This window comes from Trachypithecus francoisi, unplaced genomic scaffold (genome assembly GCF_009764315.1).
Source record: "Trachypithecus francoisi isolate TF-2019V2 unplaced genomic scaffold, Tfra_2.0 Lachesis_group7, whole genome shotgun sequence".
Lineage (NCBI taxonomy): Eukaryota > Metazoa > Chordata > Mammalia > Primates > Cercopithecidae > Trachypithecus > Trachypithecus francoisi.
This window is the reverse complement of record NW_022681472.1, coordinates 62828159-62853281: the sequence shown is the minus strand read 5'-3', so window position 1 is coordinate 62853281 and position 25123 is coordinate 62828159. Positions and strand designations below refer to the sequence as shown.

The 25123-nt window shown below is 34.1% G+C and overlaps 1 protein-coding gene across 21 annotated transcripts in view; it reads right to left on the bottom strand.

The window, feature by feature from the left end:
- Positions 1-25123, bottom strand: part of OXR1 (oxidation resistance 1) — a 510160-nt gene that overhangs the window by 64653 nt on the left and 420384 nt on the right. For 10 of the 21 annotated variants that reach the window (XM_033203135.1, XM_033203139.1, XM_033203134.1 and 7 more), the window contains 3 exons: positions 10853-10935; positions 7149-7256; positions 6095-6208 (listed from right to left, as the gene is read on the bottom strand). In XM_033203135.1, coding sequence (XP_033059026.1) covers positions 6095-6208; positions 7149-7256; positions 10853-10935 — 305 coding nt within the window. Of the gene's footprint in view, positions 1-6094; positions 6209-7148; positions 7257-10257; positions 10324-10852; positions 10936-25123 lie in introns of all 21 variants that reach the window. The other 11 variants (XM_033203132.1, XM_033203131.1, XM_033203136.1 and 8 more) reach the window with 2 other exon arrangements.

Here is a 25123-nt window from a genome sequence, read left to right as displayed (position 1 = left end):
AAGCATTAAAGCTAAAATCATAATTTAGAAAAAAATTACAATTTATATATTTTATAAAAGATTTAAAACCTGTTTTATATATAACATATACTGTATGTGATAGATAGCAGTGCCTTTAAGTTAAAAAATATATATATATATTCTATATATGCACAGAGAGACAGAAAAGAGAGGTTATGTTTGTGAATTGTTAAAGGATGTCATATGTGAGAGCAATTCCTGAAGCACAGGCAATATTTAACCTTTTCAAACTACTTTGATATTCCTAAAATTATTTTAATTTCTTGCATGTCTGCTATTACTTGTAATTAATGTCTATTTTCAGGTATACAGGCATACCAGTTCAAGATGCCAATTAATTATGTGACTATAATGATTCAAAAAGAGAAGTTTTTTAAAAAAGTTTCCACAATATTTTACAAATATTTACAAGCTTCCCGAAGCTCTATGAGAAATTAACTTCACTCTTTGACATATCTTAAGTGAAGAAAATTAACTAAACATCTCTAAAAAAATCTTGACTAGAATTAGAAAGTCTTCTAAATTTCCTTTTCTTCAAAGACAAAAAATATAAAATTCTATAATATAAATAAAACTCCATAATATAAATTCTACATAATTATAATTCTATGAGGCAATGTTATGGGTTGACTGTCTCCCCCAAAATGATAATGCTAAAGCCCTAACCTCCAATATCTCAGAATATGACCTTATTTGGAAATAGGATTTTTCAGATGTAATCATTAATTTAAGCTAAGGTCATACATGAGTAGGGTGGGCCCTTAATCTGACTGTTTTCCTTATATAAAGAGGAGACCACCATGTGAAGACATACACACAGGAAGTAGATGGCCACTTGTCACAAGCAAGGCAGAAAGTGGTGACATATTTACAAGATAAGGAATGTCAATGACACTTGGCAAACACCAGCTAGAAGCAGCAAGAAATGATTCTCCTCTACAAGTTTCAAACGGAGCATGGTCATACCAATAGTCTGAATTCAGACTTCCAGCCTCCAGAACTGTATGGTAATACATTTCTTTTGTTGTAACCCACCCAGTTTATCACCCTTTGTTATGATAATACTAGGAAACTAATATAGGTAATTAAACATTTCTAAATCTTCTACATTTTTATTTTTGCTTTGGCCAAGCAAAAATTTCATACATTACTTCCACACAGTTCTTTACTACAAACTTTCTAGTTCCTACAAATTGTGACACATATATTTAATTTTAGATCATATGTCTCAGTTATAGAGTACCTGCACTTGCTAGTAGTCATCATTTCATTACTTAGGCAGTATAAAAAGTAGTTAAGAACACAACACAGAATCTAGACCTTGACTGCCAGGTTTTCAATCTTAGTTCTACCACTTATTAATCATCATTCTTCTCTCTATGCCTTACTTTCCTCATTTTTTAAAATACAGATCATGAATATTGTACCTATCTCATGGGGTTAAAGATTAATTAAAGGTATAAAGTAATTAAAATGTTATTAAAGTGTTAAAGATTAATTAAAATTCTGAAAGGAACAGAGTAAATACATAGTAAGCACTCTTTAAGTAAAAAAAAAAAAAAAAAAATAGCCACTGTAGCAGTATAATCACAGCCTATCCTTCCTTAAAAAGGAAGATTTAATATGCCTACATTCTATTGCTATTTTATACGTTTTCCTCTTTCCTCCTTTAGGACTTCCTAGGCCTCCCCCAGAATCTCTTAATAGTATTTTTTTTCAAAATTATATTGTCTTATCACCATGTGTATCCAATTCAATCGTTATTAATATTCTATTTTTATATTTTAGATTGATTGGAGTATTCTACGTGAAGTGCTTTATCTTAAACAGAATATGACTACCTGCATATCCCATCCTTCAATAGAGTATATTAATATAAACATAAGTACTTTAAAATTATTTCATTTTTCCATATTACTTAAAACATTCTTCTGCTGAACTTCATCCTGAATATAACACATTAACAGTTTTAGCCTAAAATGGCATTAGTATAATGGGTGAATTTAAGGTACAAAAGAGAAAAAACAAAGGCGTACAAAACAAAAGCAGGTTTCTATATTTATTCAAAAAATGAGAGATTTAAAGAATCTTAGGAAGATGATAGTGCAAAGTGGTAGCTATTACTATACTGACTTTTATAATGATTAAATGTTACTTAACTCTTTGGGTCCAGTTATTTATTGGGCAAGAGTAGTGTTTCCGAGTTATCATTTTCCAGCTATCAAGTAGTAATAAAAAATATGGGCTCCGAACCAAGCCTGTCTGGGTTAGAATCCTAGCTTAGCTACTAGCTGAGTGACCTTAAACACAAAATAGTTAACTTCTCTTCCTCTGTTTCCTCCTCTATAAAATGGATACAATACTTATTGGTCAGGTACTAGAAAAAAACAGATGGCACATCAAATTGAGCTTTTTTTTTTTTGAGACACAGTTTTCACTCTGTAGCCCAGCCTGAAAGGCAGTGGCGCAGCTCACTGCAACCCCTGACTCCTGGATTCATGTGATTCTCCCACCTCAGCCTCCTGAGTAGCTGGAATTACAAGTGCCCGCCACCAGGCCCGGCTAATTTGTGTAATTTTAGTAAAGATGGGGTTTCACCATGTGGCTGGGCTAATCTTGAACTTCTGACCTCAAGTGATCTGCCTGCCTCAGCCTCCTGAAGTGCTGGGATTACTGGAGTGAGCCACCATGCCTGGTAGAAACTGAGTAATTTTAAGAGGATTTAATTATGGAACTATTTACAAAGGTGCATATAGTGTAAAAAACCCAGGATGAATAATAACAGAAGACTCCTCTATCCCTAAAGAGGCAAGGGGGAGAAACAGATGCCTAAATTTAGAGACGGCTCTGTGGAAAGGGATGACAAAAGAGAAGATGAGATGATGAAGAATGTGGTCACTCTGGAATAACCTTACAGGGCAGGAGCTAGGAGAATAAATATGTCCCCATCTTATTCTCTCTTTCCTTCCCTCTTATCTTCTGCAACTGCTCCAGAAAGACCAACACCAACAGAAGCAAAACGGCAACAGAGTCCATTAATGCAGTCTACCGCCCAAAGGACACTAGAGAATACAGAGTAAGTCTGGAGGGACAAACACAGAAACCCAGGCCAAGTGCTTACCTCATAAAGCTGAGTTAAGGAATAAATGATAATACTTTTAAAGTGTTTAGAATTATACCTGTTGCAACACTAAATTTTAGCTATTTTTATGATTTTTACCATTATTTTGGTTCTATCTCCTTGTTTCTTCCTCCATATGTGAACAAAAAAAAGTGAAAAATAAAAAAAATCTGTTTTACTATGGAAATTCTCAAAATGCAATTTTTTAAGTGAAAATGAGTTATTAAAAAACCAATGAAAGTCTTTAAGCTGACAAAGCCAGAAACATATTTTTAGCCTCATAGTAAACTACTACTAAGCTGGACATTCAAAAAATTTATCAGTAGTTGTTGGAAATATAAGCTGACAATCTCTGGGAAAAACAAATAATAACAATACTAATAGACATTATTTTAATTAATGTAATGAAAATATAAACTGTATCTAATAAAATATAATATCCTTACTTCTAAGGGATTTATACAGCATGGGAGACATAAAACCCAATAATTAGAATATAGAAATGTAGGCACTTGAGATAAGCAGAAAGTCATAGAAATATTATATGGAGTCTGGTAACGAATATAATTCTAGGTAAAAAAAAAAAAAAAATACAACTAAAATTTACACAATCACTGTTGTAGGAATTATTTCTAACTATTGCCCATAATCTCTTTGATGGCAGGTAAAGAGTATCATTCCATGTAAAGGGAAGTTTGCAAACTCTTCTCTTACCTCTTTTTTTTAAAAAAAATATTTCCTATTTCAATATGTTTTCAGGGAGCAGGTGGTGTTTGGTTACAAGAATAAGTTCTTTGGTAGTGATTTCTGAGATTTTGGTGCACCCATCACCTAAGCAGTGTACACTGTACCCAATGTGTAATCCTTTATTTCTCACTCTGCTCCCACCCTTTTCCTTGAGTCCCCAAAGTCACTGTATCATTCTTATGCCTTTGTATCCTCACAGCTTAGCCCCCACTTATGAGTGAGAACATACAATGTTCAGTTTTCCATTTCTGAGTTACTTCACTTAGAATAATAGTCTCCAATTCCATCCAGCTTGCTGCAAATGCCATTCTTTCATTCCTTTTTATGACTGAGTAGTATTCCACGGTATATATACACTACATTTTCTTTATCTACTTGTTGATTGATGGGCATTTGGGGTGGTTCCATATTTTTGCAATTGCAAATTATGTTGCTGTATATGCATGTGCAAATATCTTTTTCAACAATGACTTCTTACCCTCGGGGTAGATACCTAGTAGTGAGATTGCTGGATCAAATGGTAGATGTACTTTTAGGTCTTTAAGGAATCTCTTACCTCTTTTTTTTATCTATCCCAGGGACAAAGAATTTACTCATATCACTGGCCACATTAGAGGAAGTTTTTTGGTCCATCTTTGACAGTAGCTAAGTCACTGAGGATTAAAAGATCATTCACATAATTTTATCCTCTCCATCTCTTTCAGTCAAATAAATGGCAAAAGTAAGAAGGGAAACATTTTCACACAGGTTGACATCTGGCCTTATTGCTCCCTTAACTTTCAACATTTTGTTTTCTTTGATCTTATACCTTCCAAGAAAGCCAGTAGACAGGCAGATTTAGGTTAAAGCTGAGGAACAGGAAGAGACCCCACAGGTTTCTAGTCAGGCATGATGCTATAGCTTAGATTTTCATAATTCTGCTTTAGGGTTTGAAACACAGGCTAAATAAACCTAAGGCTACATAGTTACTTTGTCACTGCCCCTTATGAGGACATCTCTTTGTAAGTCCCATGGGAAAATGGCATGGCTATATTCAAACAGGTACTGTGTCATTTGGTAAGTAATACCTACCACTAAAACCTGACTTCTATTCTTATCAATGATGACAACAAACGTAATATATTCCTTTCATGTGACTGCATTCTAAAGCATAGTATTGCCACAATTATATAAATAAGATATCCAACAAATAAATGAAAAATACCTCATTTCTCTCTCTTTCTCTCTCTCTCTCTCTCTCACACACACACACACACACACATGCACACATACAGAGGCAGAAAAAAGTTCCCGGGCAAGGATAAAAATAGTTATTAATAATATCATGCAATTTAGTCCATGAAAAAAGTGGTATACTAGAGCTTAGAAATAAACAATTATAGGCAAATTAACATTAATAATTTGTTTTGTTACTAGTTTGCTTGCATCTGGTATCTTAAGCTTTGAGTGCAAATTGAGACAAAGAAAAGGCTGTCTCCTAAAGTAAGAGAACAACACAGAAGAATCTCCCACAGGAATCTAGCCATTTAATGAAGAAATAGCCTTTTACATGTAAACAATAGCTGTTACGAAAACAGAAAATTATGATTAGTGTTAACAGTTAATTTATGCAGAAAGGCAAAGAAATATATAATTCCTTTCAGAAGATTTTAACCAAAATTATTAAATGAGGTTTAGTTCCCTGAAATTCATTTGTAAAATGTAAGTTATTAGAACACTCATTCTCTAGAAATGCTAGATAAATTAATCTACTATGTTAATTCTTGGATGACTAAGATGATAAATTATTTTTTAAAAGGCAGTGTGTCAAAATTAAACTCACTTAAGAGTTGTAAGTACTATATACTCATTTATTTATAAATGAAATAAACATCAAATTGGACATGAACTTCCTCTACTGTGATAATGTCATGTTTGTTGGGTAAGATTCCTTTGTAAGTTAAATTATATATATTCTTTAAAAAATAAGAGTTGATGAATATTTTTGGCCCACTACCACCACTTACAAAGGTAAGTCAATTTAAGCTATATGGTTTCATAAGAATGTCTTATTTTTAAAGCTGAGATTTACAAACTTAGGTGAGAAAATAAAAAGTAAATATTTCATTGTAACCATAGTCAAAAGTGGAAAGAAAAAAACAAGACAGTCAATGTAGACACGGTGAGATTTCTTCATAGCCATCTTTGCAAATCAGAGATACTTACAGTGGTCTTATCAAATTCAGCCTCAGATGATGTTGGTGACAGAGGACTTATGGGGCTTAGAGATGGAGAGCTCTCAACACTGGAGACATATTCAGGATCAGGAACATATAGAACCTGTAAGAAAACATTCACACAAAGATTTAGTTAAACTGAAGTGTTAATAATAGATGGTGTTCTATAAGCAAGCACCATTAACAATTACCAATAGAAAAACATAAAAATTTTCAAATTATAAGAATATAAAAACATTTTTAAAAAAGAATATTTAAAATCAATTTAGACACATTTGATAATATGTATGGCTGGAACAGGGTGGGGAAACATTAATTTTAATATACTATAGAGGTATTAATCCTAAAGAACAATTTGGCAATAGCTAGCAAAATTTAAAGTGAACATATCCTCTGATATAGTAACTTTACTTCTAAGAATTCACCCTATAGAAATACCTGCACATAAAGAAAAACAGATATGTACAAGCATATTTACTACAGCGGTATTAACCTTAGCAAAAGAGTAGAAATAGTGTAATGCTTATTGTGACTAACTAAACAAGTATGATGTATCAATACAATGCAATACTATGCACGTGTGAAAAAGTCTGAACTAGAACTATGATTATAAAGAACACTTTCCAAGAATCAAAGTTAAATTAAAACACAACAACAACAACAAAAGTAGGCTAGACTGTTCCTGAAAGAAATGCAAACTGGCAACTCATTGCTTTTGGAAAAGAAATTGGAAGTTTGAGATGGAGGGATGCCTTACTTTGATAAAGTAATTTTTGATCATATGTATATATTGTTCTGAATATTTTTAAAAGCTCTTTATATTTAAAAAGAAAAATTTACAATTATTTTCAATATGTATTAAAAACGAAACTCATACAGACATAAAACAGTTACTTTTCTCTTATTTCGCCAATATGATTTGTTAAAAGCACATATAAAATTATTCTCAAATCTTCTATATTATTAACTACAGTACAATGTATACTTTCTGCCTTTCTGTTTAATGTTTCTAAACATCAGCATATTAAAAAAAAAGATACTACCTGTCCAGTAACAACTGCTCGGGAGAATAACTTATTTAATTGAACAAGTTCATTAGGTGTTGTATCAAATTTCAGGGCTATGCTATTCAAAGAATCCCTTGATTCAACCTGTTTATAAGAAAAAATAAATTATTTCAATGTTTAAAACAGAAAAACTAGACTATAATATTTAACGAGCATTAACATATCTAGGGACCAGCTTACATTTGATTAACAACGATCTTGTCATCTTTGAAAATAACTGGCAAGAAACACTGTGTTTTGCTAGCAAATGCTCTCAATCTATCACAATACAGAGTACAGGCTTCATCACAATACATTTACATGTAGGTCTCTACTTCAAGTAATTTCAAAATACAAAACAATTTAAAAATCAAAAACAGATTATTTTCATTTTACAAAGGTTTTAAAATAATATACTATTCCTTTGAATAGTTTCTAAAATATTTATAACTTCTAGCAATCTACTAATTTCATTTTAGCAAAATACACCTGTATTAAACTCAAAATGTTACTTCTAATGATCTTTATGCATATGTTGTTATTGCACATATAAATTAGAAAATATTTGAACTAAAGTTGAGCAATTTAGTTCTGAATCATTCGTATGTTTCCATGGTCCTATGTATAGAAATTATAAATAATGAGACTTTATCAATTACCCTAAAAGAAAATGTCATTTGGTCAATATAATATAACCACTTACAGTCCCCATTACACAAGGCATTAAGAGAGCTCTGAAGAAAATACAACTAAATGCAACTAAAAGTAGTTTTAGTGCACAAGGAATTTACAATCTAGTTGGAAACTAAGAAATAGAAGGTTATGCAAAAGATGAACAATTTAAAATGGAATAATGAATGCAATAGAAGTTTTGAGTATGAATAAAAGCATCATGTAATCCAAATTTTCCAGAAAAGACTACAGAAGATAAATGATTTAAAGCTGGATCTTGAAGAAGGGTTGGGAATTTGAAAAGCAGAGAGAAAGGAACGAACTTTCAAAGTGAAGATAACAGAACTGACATAGTTAAGAGACAGAAAAGTATAATATATTTGTGGGATACTGTCCTCTTCCTCCTAAACCATCCAGAGTAGATTCATGAAGCACAAAGTTTTAGGAAGGTGATTACATGGAGTTAAGTTTCTAAAAAGGATAAAGAGGCATTTAGAAGTCAGACGTGGTGGGCCATGCCTGTAATTCCAGCATTTTGGGAGGCCGAGGTGGGTGGATTGCTTGAGCCCAGGAGTCCAAGACCAGCTTGGACAACATGGCAAAATCCCATCTTGACAAAAATTACAAAAATTAGTTGGGCATGGTGGTGCATGCCTATAGTCCCAGCTACTCAGGAAGCTGAGGTGGGAGGATCACTCGAGCCTGGGAAGTTGAGGCTGCAGTGAGTTGTGATAGCACCACTGCACTCCAGCCTAGGTGACAAAGCAAGACCCTGTCTCCAAAAAACAAAAAAAAAGGCATTTAGAATTAGGTTATAGAAGACTTCAAAAGTCAGGAAAAGCAGGTGTGTGTGCATTTGTTTGTGTATGTAAAATAATAATATACATATTTTCCTTAACGGTTTTATAAAACCAAATTTATGCCAAATATTTGGGTTAATACAATAATAATCTAGTTCCGCCTACATCCTTCTATGCAAACTTCCCCATCTACACAATGTACTGATATAAAACCTATGTTACTGAAATATGATAATATATATAAAAGGTCTCTGTAAACAAATGATATTTTACAGTAACATCTGTAAGTTTACCAAGTACTTTCATATTAATAATCACACATTTTATTCTCACAGTGATTCTATTAAATGAGATGATGAAGGTAACAAAATAGCCCAAGTGGCATCTCATATTACTGGCATCAGAGCTAGAATTAATGGAACAAGAGAATGGATGCAGAAAAACAAAGATAAGGTTTAAAGTAATAAAAATGTAAAGAAAGAAATTAAGGTACAAAATTTCAACTAAGACTCAAGGAGACATTCATAGATTGAATGGAGTTGTGGTGACAGCAGCAGTAGTAGGTCAGGGAAGCAAATGTGAGTGAGCAAACTGATGCTGACTCTAAAGACTGCAACCTGAATAAATAACAAACTGAAAGGGAATGGAAATGAGAAAATCAGGAATTGTGGATGGGGGAAGAATTGGTAAGTGGTTTGTCATAATTTGCTTAGATGAAGTGATAGTAGGAAATGCAAGCAACTAGAAAGGTAGGCATAGAAAAAAAGTTTGGGTCTCACTCCACATAGATTTTAAAGTTCTTAAGCATTCCAAGTAATAGAATGTCAATAGAAAAGCAAAAAGAAAGAAGGGACCACTCACATTGGGAATTAAGAGGAGGCAAACACCCAGCAAAGTAGACAGAAGATACAATCAAAATAATAGCAAGGTCAGTGAAGCATAATGATAGCAAAATGTAGTACAATTAGTTTCAATAATAAATTAGAGTTCTGGAGAAAGAAAATAGATAAAGGAGGAGAAAATGCAATCAAAGATAATTAACAAGAATTTTTCTAGAATTTATGAGTGACATGATTTCTTAGACTGAAGAAACACAATAAACATGGTAAAAACATGTTTAAATCTAAATTTTTCATATTGGCACTGCAGAATTGTAAAGACAAAGAAGAAATTTTAAAGGTTACCTATAAAAAACTTATTTGAACTTATTTTCTTAATTATGCAGAGAAGGTACAAACACACGCAATTTGAGTTTAAAATATGCTATGAGATTATCTTGATATTAGTAAATTTTATTTCATCCTAAATTATCTGATTCCTAATCTTTTAAAAATATTTAAAATCTCAAACTGTCTGCTATATACTAATAGTATATTAAAATAGAGTATAACTTAGAATTTTAATAATTTGTTCAATTTTAAAGATGCATAAAAAATAACTAAGATTCAAACCAAGACTGGACGGTTTCATAATGACACAAATGCTAAATTAATGTTTAAAATTGCTGTTCTCCTTAATACAGTTATGTTAGAAAAACACAAAATAACAAAATTAAGCTCAGTTAAAAGTGCTTTACAACACGTTAACATTATCTAAATAAACAATCTTTACATTCAATCAAATAAGCAGCATACCATACACCAAAGCTGATTTCTCACTCCAGTTTCCCAGAGTAACCAGAAATGTGAAAAGCCAGGTGACTGCAGGGAGATGTGAGGTTCATTTCAAGAGTACGGAAAAAAAAAAAAAAGCTCAATTTTTAGAGCTAAAGGCAGTTAGCTATAAATAAATACAAATGATTTAATGTGGAAGGTTACACTGGAAGACTAACATCAACTTGTCTTTTATGTATCCCATCTGCCATTATAATTATCACTAGCACTGCTGGGAATATAATGAAGATCACATTTCTGGAAAGATAAATATTTTCCTAAAACCCTAACCTAATAAAAATTATTGGCCCACGGGAACTCTCTCAGTAAATTATCATCTATATTAAATTAAATTTTCTAGGATAACTACCTTTGTGTCTCAGTAAAATTTATCTTTAAAGAAAAAAAAACTAAAAACTTAAGTATTACTACTAATAAAACAATTATCCAAAGTGAAATACAGATTTTTAAAAATAAGGCAATTAACAATGCTTTTCTTATTTATAGCATAAACAGAGAATGTCTTAAAGAAGACTCTTACAAAGAAAAATAGCTTTTTCGAAAGCAAATAACTTACAGTATACTCAATAGTCCCTTTAGGTTTCTGAAAAGACATTCGTCTCCCATCTTTCTTGTCTAGGGTCTTCTTTTGGCCAGTGTCTGGAAAAAAAAAAAAAGGTAAAATTCCTATTAAATTCATCTTTCTTTCAGAGTAACATCAAGGACTACCAAATAGAGCTCTCTGGGCAGATGTCTAATTTACAGCTTACTCCCTGGGATTCTCTGCTGTAAAAAACAAGCAACTGTCAAAAAAAAAAAGGAACTGGACCAGTATGAACCACTAGAATAATTGCAAGTCAACACAAAACATAATTGTCAACAGAAAGGAAGTCATTAAAAATTAAATTACAGACCATTTATTTCAACATATTTAACCTGATTATAATACCACATTTCAAGAACTATTATATATTTTTAAAATACATCTTTCAAGACACATATTATTATTATCCAAATAAGAAACTGTAACATTAGTTATCACAGGAAAATATTTTTCTACAAGTCATAATGAAAAATAATCTTCTCTATGGATTTAAATTATGAACTTTCAAATTAACATGCCATGAAGTTAAATCAAGGTGTGCTCTCATATATAAACATACATTTGAACATTTAATTTCAGATTGAATGCCAATTATTAATATTTTTCATTTGCTTATCAAGACTTCCTTGAAAGTTTCCTTATTATCAAGATTAGGGAAACTGCTTCCCTTTAAATTTTGTATAAGTGTTAACCTTCTCATCTATACTTCATGTAATAACAACAATGAATTGATAAAACACCACTCCTACCTAAACATAAAAATTACTAAAATGAAAATCTCTAAAAAAAAAATAAATCACAAAATTAAAGAAGACAGTAAACATGGCAAAATGCTATATTTACTTTACCCTCAAAATTTACCAAAATCAAAAACTATAGTCTTCAAAGAAAATTTAGTTCAACCTAAGACCATATAATCTAGAAAATATCTATTTCATTATTCTCCTTCTATCTAAACTTAAATGGCATTTTGACCACACAAGAGTTTATGTTGACCTAATTATCTCAGTTGTTGGGTGAATGGTTCTAAACAAGTACTAAAAAATAATAAGAATAAAATCAAAATCCCCAAAAAGGACAGTTACCTCTGCAATGCTTTAAAAAACTATCCTAAAACCTTCCTGACCACCCAGCTAACCCAAGTCCCTGTTATTAGTCACACAGCATCTTTATGTCTCCTTCACAGCATCTGGCAGAGTGTTAATATTTGTGTTTTAAATCTCTTCCACTAAACTGTAACCTCCAAAACACTGTCTTTCTTCCACAAAGCCTCCTCAGTGCCCAACTAGGGGCCTGACACATGGCAAGCATCTAATGAAGTAATGTTCTGAAGCAACAACTTGAACTATACCTTGAACTACCAAAATTATTATAAACTGCCATTAATTTTCCATAAAGAAAAGTAGAGAAAGAATTATGGTTCATCCATTACAACTCTAGGAAAAAAAGTATTCAGACACACACACACACACACACACACACACACACACACAACTTTTGTATCCTAAATATTTAAACTCTTAAAAACTAGGGAAAAAATAATGCAGGTGAAAATATGCACAAAAGATATAATCACAGACAATGCACAAGACGATGTAAAAATGTCCTTAAACATGTAATAATGTTGTTCAATCTCACTCATAATTAGATAAATGCAAATTTAAACTATACTGAAATATCATTTCACACCTATCAGGTTGGTAAAAATTCAAAAGAAGTTTGGTCACATACTGTTTGACAGTAGGAAATGAGATATTCTACATTCCTGGTGGCAATGCAATATGGTAGAATTTTTATAAAGAAGAATATTATTTTTGCTTATCAAAATATTCTAATTCTTCTACACTGAATAGTTTACATTTAAATTTGCTTCTCTAATGAGAAAATAAAAACATTAAAACTATTTTAAGATAAAATAAGTTTTAAAGAATTTATTTGTATTTTAAATAATTAAAATGTATTAAAATAAAATTTAATCTATTTTTAAATATTTACAAGTTTTAAATAATTTTTAAATGACTTCTTTAAACAGCAAACAACCAAAAGCACTCCTCATTTTGCAATTTAAACTTCTCAAGCAATGTAATATACAATTACAGATTACTTTTAACTAATAACATACCCTTCCTTAATTGATTTTAGGAGTAACCCTTAGTTTGTATTTACTTTGCCTAATAGTTTTTCCATCTGTGTTTCATAATATCTCAAGAATTCATTAAACATGTTTGCAAGTTTGCAACATATCTGTAATTTTCAAGTGCTCACCACAGAATGCAGTTCAGGGCAAGAAAACTAAGGTACCAACTTTCCACAGTTTAAAGTTTGAAAAACAAACGGAAAATATTCTCTTTACTAATTAAAAATTATAAAATATTATGCAATAATTATATATTATAAAAACAGTTCTAAATTTTAATAATTAATATTAAAATGTTTATTCACAGATATAAATACCAAAGCACATAAACTGTTTTCATCCATCAATATGAAAATACAATCAAATAATCACAACATTTCAGAGTAGCTAGAGAAAAACGCCAGGTCACCTACAAAGGGAAGTCCATCAGACTAACAGCAGACCTCTCAGCTGAAACCCTACAAGCCAGAAGAGATTGGGGGCCAATATTCATCATTCTTAAAGAAAAAAAATTCCAACCCAGAATTTCACATCCGGCCAAACTAAGCTAGATAAGGGAAGGAGAAGTAAGATCCTTCCCATAAGAGCAAATGCTGAGAGTATTGGTTACCACCAGAACTGCCTTAAAAGAACTCTAAAATATGGAAAGGAAAGACCATTAAACTTTTTCTCAGAATATTGTTTCCATATTCTTTGTCTAATATTAATGTACCAATTTTCTTTTCATTAGTGTCTGCTTTTTCTTTCTACTCTCAATATTCTGTATCCTTACGTATTAGTTCGTTCTCACACTGCTATAAAGAACTGCTCAAGACTGGATAATTTAGAAAGGGAAGAGGTTTAATTGACTGACAGTTCCACATGGCTAGGGAGGTCTCAGCTTAACAGTCATAGCAGAAGGCAAAGGGGAACCAGACACCTTCTTCACAAGGCAGCATGAGGAAGAATGAATTCAGGAGGAACTACCAAACACTTATAAAACCATCAGATCTCAGGAGAACTCACTATCACAAGAACAGCATTAGGGAAACCACCCTCATGATCCAATTACCTCCACCTGGTTTCTCCCTTAACACATGGAGAGTATCAGGATAATATTTCAAGATGAGATTTGGGTGGGGACACAAAGCCAAACCATATCATTCTGTCCCTGGCCTCTCCCAAAGCTCATGTCCTTTCACACTTCAAAACCAATCATGCCTTCCCAACAGTCTCCCATAGTCTTAATTCATTCCAGCATTAACCCTAAAGTCCAAGTCCAAGGTCTTATCTGAGACAAGGCAAGTTCCTTCCGCCTATAAAGCCTGTAAAATCAAAAGCAACTTAGTTACTTCCAAGACACAATGTGGGTACAGACATTGGGTAAATGTCTCAGTTCCAAATGGTAGAAATTAGCCAAACCAAAGGGACTACAGGTCCCATGCAAGTCCAAAATCCGGCAGGGAAGTCATTAAATCTTAAAGTTTCAAAATAATCTCCTTTGATTCCATGTCTCACACATCCAGGTCACACTGATGCAAGAGGTGAGCTCGCATGGCCTTGAGTGGTTCCACCCCTGTGGCTTGGTAGGGTACAGCCCTGCTTCCAGCTGCTTTCACTGGCTGGCATTGAGTGTCTACAACTTTTCCAGGTGCACAGTGCAAGCTGTCAGTGGATTTAGCATTCTGAGGTCTGGAGGAAGGTATGCATCTTCTCACAGCTCCACTGGGCAGGTCCCCAGTGGAGACTCTGTGTGGGGACTCTGACCCCACATTTTCCTTCTGCACTGCCCTAGCAGAGGTTCTGCAAGAGGGCTCCACCCCTACAGCAAACTTCTGCCTGGACATCCAGGAATTTCCATACATCCTCCGAAATTCAGACAGAGATTCTCAAACCTCAATTCTTGACTTCTGGCACCCACAGGCCCACCACCACATGTAAGCTGCCAAGACTTAGGACTTGCATCCTCTAAATAAATGGCCTGGGCTGTATGTTGGTCCCTTTTAGCCACAGCTGGGATGCAGGGCACTGAGTCCTGAGACTGTACAAAACAGCAAGGCCCTGAATCTGGCCCATGAAACCATTTTTTTCTTCCTAAGCCTCCAGGCCTGTGATGGGAAGGGGAACCACAAAGGTCTCTGACATGCCCTGGAAACATTTTACCCATTGTCTTGGTGATTAACATTTGCCTCCTCGTTACTTAAGTATCTGCAGCTGGCTTGAATTTCTCCTCAGAAACAGGTTTTTCTTTTCTATTGCATTGTCAGACTGCAAATTTTCCAAACTTTTCAGCTCTGGTTCCCTTTTAAACATAAGTTTCAATTCCAAACCATCTCCTTGTGAATCCATAAAACTGAATGATTTTAAGATCACCCAGGTCACCTCTTGAACACTTTGCTGCTTAGAAATTTCTTCTGCTGGATACCCTAAATTATCTCTCTCACGTTCTACATATCTCTAGGGCAGGGGCAAAATGCTACCAGTCTCTTTGAAAAGCGTAGCAACAGCCACCTTTATTCCAATTCCCAACAAATTCCTCATCTCCATCTGAGACCACCTCAGCCTGGACTTCATTGTCCATTATCACTATCAGCATTTTGGTCAAAGCCATTCGACAAGTCTCTAGGAAGTTCCAAACCTTCCCACATCTGCCTGTCTTCTTCTGAGCCCTCCAAACTGTTTCAACCTCTGCCTGTTACCCAGTTCCAAAGTTGCTTCCACATTTTTAGGTATCTTTATAGCATTACCCCACTTTGCAGTTCCAATTTACTGTATTAGTCTGTTCTCACACTGCTATAAAGAATTGCCCAAGACAGGGTAATCCTTTTTTTGAGACAGAGTCTCACTATATTGCCGAGGCTGGAGTGCAGTGGCACAATTTTGGCTCACTATAATCTCCACCTCCCGGGTTCAACAATTCTTGTGCCTCAGCCTGCCAAATAGCTGGGACTACAGGCATGCATTCTGGACATTCCCTTCTGACTTACCTTTCAGTTAGGGAATTCTTTCCTCTGTGGTGTCTAATTTGCTGCTAAATCCATCTACAAAGGTTCTAATTTGAGGGGTTGTATTTTTCACTTCTAGAATATCCATTTTTCTTTCTCATAGTTTGTACCTTTCTACAAAATTTTTAATTAGGTCAACACATAGCTATTTTAAATTTGATAACTACAATATCTAGAGTTACTGTGGGTCTGTTTCTATTCTCTATTGTGTCACATATCTTGTCATGTGCCTAATTATATTTTGTGTGCTGAACATAAAATTTGCAAAATTGTCTGAAGAAACATTTTGACATGTAGAAACTGGTAATTCTCCAGAGAGAATTAATGTTTCCTTCTGTCAAGTGCCTGAGGACACTAGTAATACCAGATCTTACTAATTAAGTTATAGAAATTTTGATAATTTGAAGCTGAAATATCTTCCTAGGAAGGCCTAGCTACTTTGATTTATCTTTTTCCCTTATGTACAACATTTTGGGGTCCAAAGTGAGAAGAGATCACTAGGGCCACCCATCCTCTGTGATAGGCCTTGCACTCTGGCCCAGTTCCATTACACCCACAGCCTGTCAAATGCACCTTTTGGTCTCTCAGTTCCTGTTCCAGGAATCAACACTTCCCCTGGGGTAAAAAGCAATCAAATTGGAGTTCTCTCTCCTTAGACCTTTGTCCTCATTCAGATCCTATCCTACCCACACCACTTAGCTTTCTGATATTCTTAATAAAATTTGTTTGCTTTGTGTCCAGCTTTTTAAATTGTTCTCAGCAGGATAGTCGGAATTACCTAGCTTGCTATTACTAGACTCAGAAGTCTTGAAGGACTTTCAAGCAGAGAATTAGCAGAGCAGTATAAAACCTTTAAAAAATCATTTTGGTAAAAAATGGAAAGGCATACTGTAGCAAGTCTGTAAATCATCAGTGAAACTATTATGAGATCAGTTTTAATGTAATAAGACTCCTATTATAACTGAATATTACAATATTGATAATAGCTATGTATAAAAAGTTTGATTATTTAAAACATTGAGCTGCAAGTCAGTATTTTCAAAAATAGTAATATAGATACTAAAACTTCAAACAGTTTGAAAGTGTCTTCTAAACTAAAAAAAAAAAACAGATTGCTGATTGTAGCTTTTCTAATTATTCTATCAATAATGAGATACTAGGAAAAAAACCTGTATTTTCAACATTTCATTATTGACTCCTTATCCCATGATCAAAACAAAAACAAAACAAAACAAAACCCCTCAATTTTCCCTCAAATCTAGTATCTTTTTCTAGATACTACTCCATCTTTCTGCTTCTTTTCCGTTGAATTTTTGAAAGTAGAAATCTACTTTTACTGTCATTATCTCCTACAGAATCCACAATGTATTGTAATATCTTCTCTTCCCCAGTTCACAATCCCCACCCTAAAATGAATAAATTAAGTGGCAAAATTGATGGGCTTTTCCACTTTCATTTTATCTGATCTCTGTGAAACATCCAAGAGATTTCTTCTGCATGTTCCTCTTTCCCTTTATTTGAAAATATTTCACACTCCTCTTGGTCTCATACCCATTAATGTTCCTTTTTAATGCCTCTTTTCCTCCATCTAGATCTTAAAGTTGGCTCTCTTCTAAGTGAAATCCATGATTTTTTTTCGTTTTTTGTTTTGTTATTATTATACTTAAATTCTAGGGTACATGATATTAAAGACCTATAGAGCCTTGCTATTTAAAGTGTGTTCCAAGGACCAGCTGCACTGACATCACCTAGAAGCTTATTGTGAGTGTAAGATCTGAGGCTCAGTCCGGACCTACAGATTTACTATTGATTTGCATGCACAACACATTTGAGAGACATAGAAATAGAGCTTCTGAAGAGATCAAAGACCTGCAGACTGCGTAAGTGACAGAAGAAATGGGTTTCCCTACATAGCTTCCTATTTGTGACAGTTAACATCAGCAGTTTTCAAATCTCTGTCAAACTAATACAACGGTTTCTAAATTAGTCACAGTGATAGATTATATTATTGTTACTAAGTCTGTATTGCTTCCCGTTGAGGAATATAAAATATACTTCACCATCCTATTGATGTCAGACATGGCCAACTTGCTTTGCCCAATGAACCATGTCTTCCAGGTGGAAGGGCTTAGAGCCACCATTATACTTCTTAGCTCTCTTTTCTATCTCAAAACCAGAGATCTTCCATATAGTGGCTGCTCCATCAACATGTATTCCAGAAGAAAGATGTAATTCCTAAAAGATTATTCCACATAGACACATGTGGGCACATGAGTCAGGCTATTCCCATTTCTACTCTTGGTTAAATTATTATGCTTGGGAGCTTAAAAAAATTATTCAACAATTCATGTATAAAAAGCAAATCATCTACTAGGGAAATGAAAAAGAGTCTGGCTGGCTTGCATAAGACTTCTCTACTGAAACATTATTCAATGCTATAAGACTGAAATTATGCCACTGTATCAAAAACTCCAGAATCAAGGAGGATATTCTAAAAGCATTACTAGAGAATATAGAACAATAATAAGTTATAAAAAAGTGGTTGAAAAACTAAGTGTGAATGTTACAAACACGGACAATGTAAAAATAGTAAAATGAATAAATATTAGGATGTGAGAAGGAGAAAAATGAGAAATGAAACTGCTACTGTCATATCAAAGCATGGTGAAACATATCCCACCTAAAACTGAAACAAGATTGTAATAACAATATCAATATCAATCTATAACTTTTTTTTTTTTTTTTTTTTTTTTTTTAGAATTTGCTTAAATTTAGATGCACTCCTTAGGAATTAATCTCTTGTGGTGAAGAAGTACTATCTTTCATTCTGCCATCCATCCATTCTTCTATATGTATATACACATAGAAGAGATCTTGGCAGTAATGCCTACCCAAGTATTAACAGTATCTCTGGGTAACTGGATTAGAGGTGATTTTTAAAGTTCAGTATTTGCAACATGTGACTTATTTATATACAGTATGTATCAGGTTTATTTTAAAAATTATTTTTTTCTTATGAAAGACTGGAAGCAAATATTCTACAATATTAACGGTTCTTAATTGTGGTATGTGAAAAAAGAATGATTATAATTCCAATGGTTTATTTATTCCACAAGAACCTTGCTACACAGTCATTTCATTTTCAGCATCTTTCTCTCAGTATATAAACATGCCTTCCTTTTAGGAACTTTTCATTATAAGTCACCTCAACTTTCCTAACGTTTCAATCCTATCCAGAGGTTGGCAGAAAACTTAAACATGCATTTCTTTTATTAACTTGCATCATAAAATAGGTGCATGCCCCAAGTACTTGTAAAGAAAAATAAATAAATAAAAACCTGCTAAATTCATCAAAAGTTTGATTGAGAGAAATATCATTAAGGAAAACAGAATGATGTAGAGTCCTTCATATCCTAAGTCAGTACTTTTTAACCCTAGTTACATATTAGAATTCTGTAAGAAACTATGAGTGGAGATCTTAAACAGAGATTTCAAGATCAAATCTTTGATTATAATCAGATCTTGGCATCAAAATTTTTTAATGGCTACCCAGGGAATTCTAATGTGTACTCCACATTGTGACTCATTGCTATCAATGCTGCCCAATAAAACTTTCTGCAATGGTAAAAATGTTTTATATCTGCCTTGTGTAATATGGTAGCCACTAGCCATCTGTCTTTTGAGTACTTGAAATGTGTCTAGTGAGACTGAAAGTTGAATTTTAAGTTTTACTTAATTAAATTAACTTACATTAAAATAGCTACATGTGCCTAGTCACAAAGATTCTTTGCTTAGCCAAATTTTAGTCAGGCTGCTGAACCTTCTCCTATGCCTATCTGTTCACTTCCTTATAAAATCCAGTTTCAGCAAGAATCATGTTAAGGTCAGTTTAGCAGGACCCTCCCCTGATCCTGGATATCTGATTACCTTCTGTATCTGATCAGTTTCCTCATCCTCCACTGTCCAGGTGAACTCTCATCACCCTGGCCTGTCCTCAGCAAGAATCCTGGGAGGTCGGTTTCACCTTAATACCCCTTATTCCTGATGTTACCTCTTAGCAATTGTCTATCCATCTATCCTTACTCTACTCCTTGGCTATAAATTCCCACTTGCCCATTTTGTATTTGGAGTTGAGCCCAATCTCTCTCCTCAACTACAAAATCTCATTGCCACAGTCCCTATACCTATTGCTATAGTACTGAATAAATTCTGTCTTACCGTGCTTTAGGAAGTATTATCAAATAATTTTTCCTTTAACACTAGTTGATAACATATTAGAGCAAATACAGAATCCTGAATTCAAATTTCTCATTCCAGTTCCTCATTTGTATTAACTGCAATTCAGATACACAATAGCCATATTTGCCTAGTGGCTACCAAACTGGACATCACAGATACAGACCATTTTCATCACCTCAAAAAATTCTATTGAGTAGTACTCTCAAAAAATCCAAAATAGAGAATCGTAACTATCTAAAATCTATAATTTTACATTTAAAACCCACTTCTCAGTTAAGATGGACTGTTAGATAACTGCGTGTTTGGATTAATTGCTCTCCCCCTGTACAGAAGTGCTTTTACTAATTTGCAGTTTAGAGCTACTCCATTGAACTACATTAAAGATTTAATGGGTTTAAAAAAATTAAAAATAGATTTTTGAAACTGAAGTCTGTACTTACTATAAAAATAAGCTTTTTGGCTTGTTTTGCTTTATTACAGAGTTCCATGAGATTTTTTTGTTATATTCTCACTATAAGGAATAACTGTGTTTCTCCTGGCTGCCTAAGCAACAGGTTTACCTTTATCCTAGGGACACCGTGATTTATGTCTGATTACATTTCCCTCTTTCCATTTACTGCCAGAAAATAACAGCCAATTTTTGTCCTTTCTCTAATGTATGTATTTGACCTTAAAACATGTTCCTTTTTTGTACTAGTATCACCTTTTGAACAAAATTTATTAAGAGTCTCTTAATGTAAGTTTCCTAGTGGCCATGAAATAAGCCTTTATACACTGAAAAACACTATCTGTAGTCGCTTTACTTTCAATGTTAGATTTCTTGAAGTTAAAAATACAAAAACCTACTTTCCCTTAAGTCTTCTACCATAAAAAGTACATTCTATTTATAATCTAGCAAATTTTAACACTTTCTAAGGTGCTTTAAATAGCTGACCAACTCAAACTGGAAAATTAAATATCCCTAAATAATCCTGTTATAAACATGGGCAACTAAGTTCTCTTACATATATTGCAGGTTCTTGAATAACATCGTTTGGTTATCATTTTTTTTATATAACTTTGATGAGAAAAAAAAAATCAATTCCCAGCCAAGGCCACTGTCTGTGTGGAGTTTACACATTCTACCCACATCTGCATAGGTCTTCTCCGGGTACTCCAGTTCCCTCCCACATCTAAAGATGTGCACATTAGCTTAATTAGTGTGTTTAAGCTGTCCTAGTATGAATGAGTGTGTGTGTTTGCGTGCACATGTTTGTGTGTGACTGTGCCCTGAGATGGAATGGTGTCCTGTCTAGGGCTGGTTCCCACTTTGTGCCATGAGCAGGACAGGATCCAGCCAACAGTGACTCGGAACAGGAATAATTAAGTAAATAATTATCTTGTCGTTATTAACCTTTCTTTAATGTTTATATAGTTCACATGTATTTCAACGTTTAATACTGGAAGTGTTTTAGGTCTTTACTTACAAGTTTGCTAACGTTTTTGTGACCAGAAATACATAGTAGGAACCTAACTCTTGTTTACATCAATTAGCATATGGTAAAATTGGTTTCTTTATACATCATTTTGCTTAAAAGTTGCAGTTTCCACAAACCTATGGATGGTGTCAAAGGAGGACTTACTATACTAAACTGCAGTTATAAATTTACTATATTCTATTTTAAACACATTGCTTCTAACAAGTAAACCTCCTGAGAACTTAAATATTAAAAAATACCTTATACTAAGTTTTAAATATAATAAATGTTAAGTTCTTAAACATTCCAGTGGTGTCTAAGTTTAGCCAAATTGTTGCACCTTTCAACTTAAAATCCCAAGTCAAAAAACAAATACGCAAGTATGCATTTTAAATTATACTCTTAAGACTAATTTGTTGGGCACTTTTATAGGCCTAATTCTCTGAAACACAACAAATACCCTAAAGACCAAGTACACTGATTATTCCTAGAATTAAAACAAAACTATTAATATAAGCATTTAATAAATTTCATCGTTTCTATATTTACTTCTAACCTTCTCTTGGATAAAAGACTTACCCACTAAGAAAAGCGTGGTTCCCAGACCAGCAGCATCAGCATTACTTGAGAACTTGTTAGAAATGCAAATTCTCAGCCACACAGAATCACAAATTGTAGCAGAGGTATCCAACAATGTTTTTCTAACAAGCCCTTCAGGAGATGATTCTGTTGCATGCTAAAGTTTGAGAATCATCAGCTTATTTTAGAGGCAGTTTGGTTCTAGAACACAGATAAAACAGAACTTCCTATCAGCTACCCTGTGAGATAAGCAGCAATTCTAAAACAGGCAAATCAACCTCATGTCTGAGAACCACTGAACTAAATGAAACACTATTAAGGAAGGCTAACTAGCTGGGAGTCACCATTAGAGCCCACTGAGGTTGCTGATCAAGTAGAGAGTATTCTCTTCCTCCCAACCTAGCTTTAGGAAAAGAGACTAAAACTGGAGCCAGCTAAGGTTATCTTTACCAACACTGTGAGTTTTTTGTTTTGTGGTGGTGGCCGTGGTGGTTTTAAATAGTTACTGTAACAACTGGTATACTCCAGGTCCCTTAGAGCAGTGGTCCTCAACCTTTATGGCACCAGAGACCGGTTTCATGGAAGACTATGGACTATGGACACGTGGGCAAGGGCTGGGGGATGGGGAGAGAGATGGTTTCTCGACGAAACTGTTCCACCTCAGATCATCAGGGATTAGACTGTGCATGTGCAGTTCACAACAAAGTTCACACTCCTATGAGAATCTAATGTCCCCACTGATCTACCAGGAGGCAGAGCTCAGCTAGTAATGCTGGCTCGCCTGCTGCTCACCTCCCACTGTGCAGCCTGGTTCCTAACAGGCCATGGACCAGAGCTGGGGACCCCTACCTTAGAGGCACTTGTTCTTCCTGGGTTCAAGATAAGCCATCATCTAACTCTTTTTTTTTTTTTTTTGAGACAGAGTTTCGCTCTTTTGTCCAGGTTAGAGTGAAGTGGTGTGATCTCAGTTCACTGCAACCTCCATCCCACTGGGTTCAAGTGACTCTCCTGCTTCAGCCTCCCAAGTAGCTGGGATTACAGGCATGCGCCACCATGCCTGGCTACTTTTTGTATTCTTGGTAGAGATAGGGATTTGCCACATTGGCCAGACTGGTCTCAAACTCCTGACCTCAGATGATCCACCTGCCTTGGCCTCTGAAAATGCTGGGATTACAGGCGTGAGCCACCGTGCCCGCCCAACCATCATCTAACTCTTGGCACATCATCTGAGTTGGCAATTTCTAACCTAATATATTTCTTATTTTTCTCACTCCCTCATTGGATTTTGCATTTCCAGCTCTGTCATTTTACTATCTTTCTAACTCTAAAGAACCTTCGACAACAATCCATCCTATCCTTTACAATCTAAATTAATTTAACTGTAACACTTTACATGAAAGAATTTCAATTCTTACATTTTTTCCCCCATCTCAAGGACTATAATTCTTGCAAATACTAAGAAAACACCCAAATAAATTCTGAATCTCTCATTTCTTTCTTTGGCTCAGATTTTTCAAAAAGGAAATAGGATAATAATAGTACTATTTCATCAGGTTTTTATTAGGATTAAATAAAAAACATTTGCTCAGAGCCTGCCCCATTACAGCTATTATTCTTGCTATAGGTTGAGTACTACTTATCTGAAGTGCTTGCGAACAGAAGTGTTTTGGATTTTTTTGAATCCTCCTAAAGGATAGAATGGATTTGGAATATGTGCATTACTGATTGAGCATCCCAAATCCAAAAATCCAAAATGCTCCAAAGAGCATTTCCTTTGAGCATCATGTAGGCCCTCAAAAAGTTTCAGATTTTGGGCTTTCTGATTTGGGATGCTCAACCTGTTATTATTAAAAGTATCATCATCGTCATCATCATTATTACTTCTGTTATTACTAAAAGTATCATCATCATCATCCCATTTATGGAAATAGCCATTACCCCTAATCCAAGCAAGACATGATTTTTTACACCCCTCAATATCAGGTTAGAAACCCTTGTTATATACTCTCATAATATATTTTCCTTTCCATGCCCAATACCCAACACAGTTATAAATTCCTTGTCCAATGTCTATTTTTTTCCTAAATAGGATCATTAATGAACCTCAGTACCCTCACCAGTAAAATGAAACTGCTACTATTGATTACCTCATAGGGTTGTTGCTGGGGGTTAACTTGTGCATAAGATACAGCAAGCACTATATGTGTTGCCTATTATAATTATTATTCCATGCCTTGGTTTACATTTTCCATGATTATCAAAAGTGAACCAGTAAAAAGAATATCAATTTCAGGCTTCTAAACTCTTCTCCTTCAGTTACATATATTCAGTATATAGGATTTTCTTAATGTAAACCTAAAATGAAATTTCAGCATCAGGGATAATCATTTAAGAAATATTATTATTAAATAGTGTTTCCTTGACATGTCAAATAATTCAAGTCATAAAAATGTAGTATGTTCCCACTTAACTTCATTTTTCATCAACTCTATTGATATACACACACATACCAGTAATATATATGCTATGAGGCAGAGCAGTTTTAGGTGCCCAGTTCAACAATTTGCAACTAACATCTATGGTTGGTATTACAAGATGTTAATGTCCCATATTCAAAGTTGAAAGAACTGTTGGCTACTGAAGTCAGCACTTCTGCATAGGAGTAGCCATTTTAGTAGAACTGTTCCATCACTGCTTCTACTACTGCTATCCAGTATTGTCATCCTCCCACTAAGGGGCCAAGAAGGACTAAGATGAAAAAGTGAACCCCTGCTTCTATTCCTTCTCACATCCTAACATCAGAGGAGTTATGCATCAAGAAGGGGTGGAGGGGAGTTCGTGAGAACTA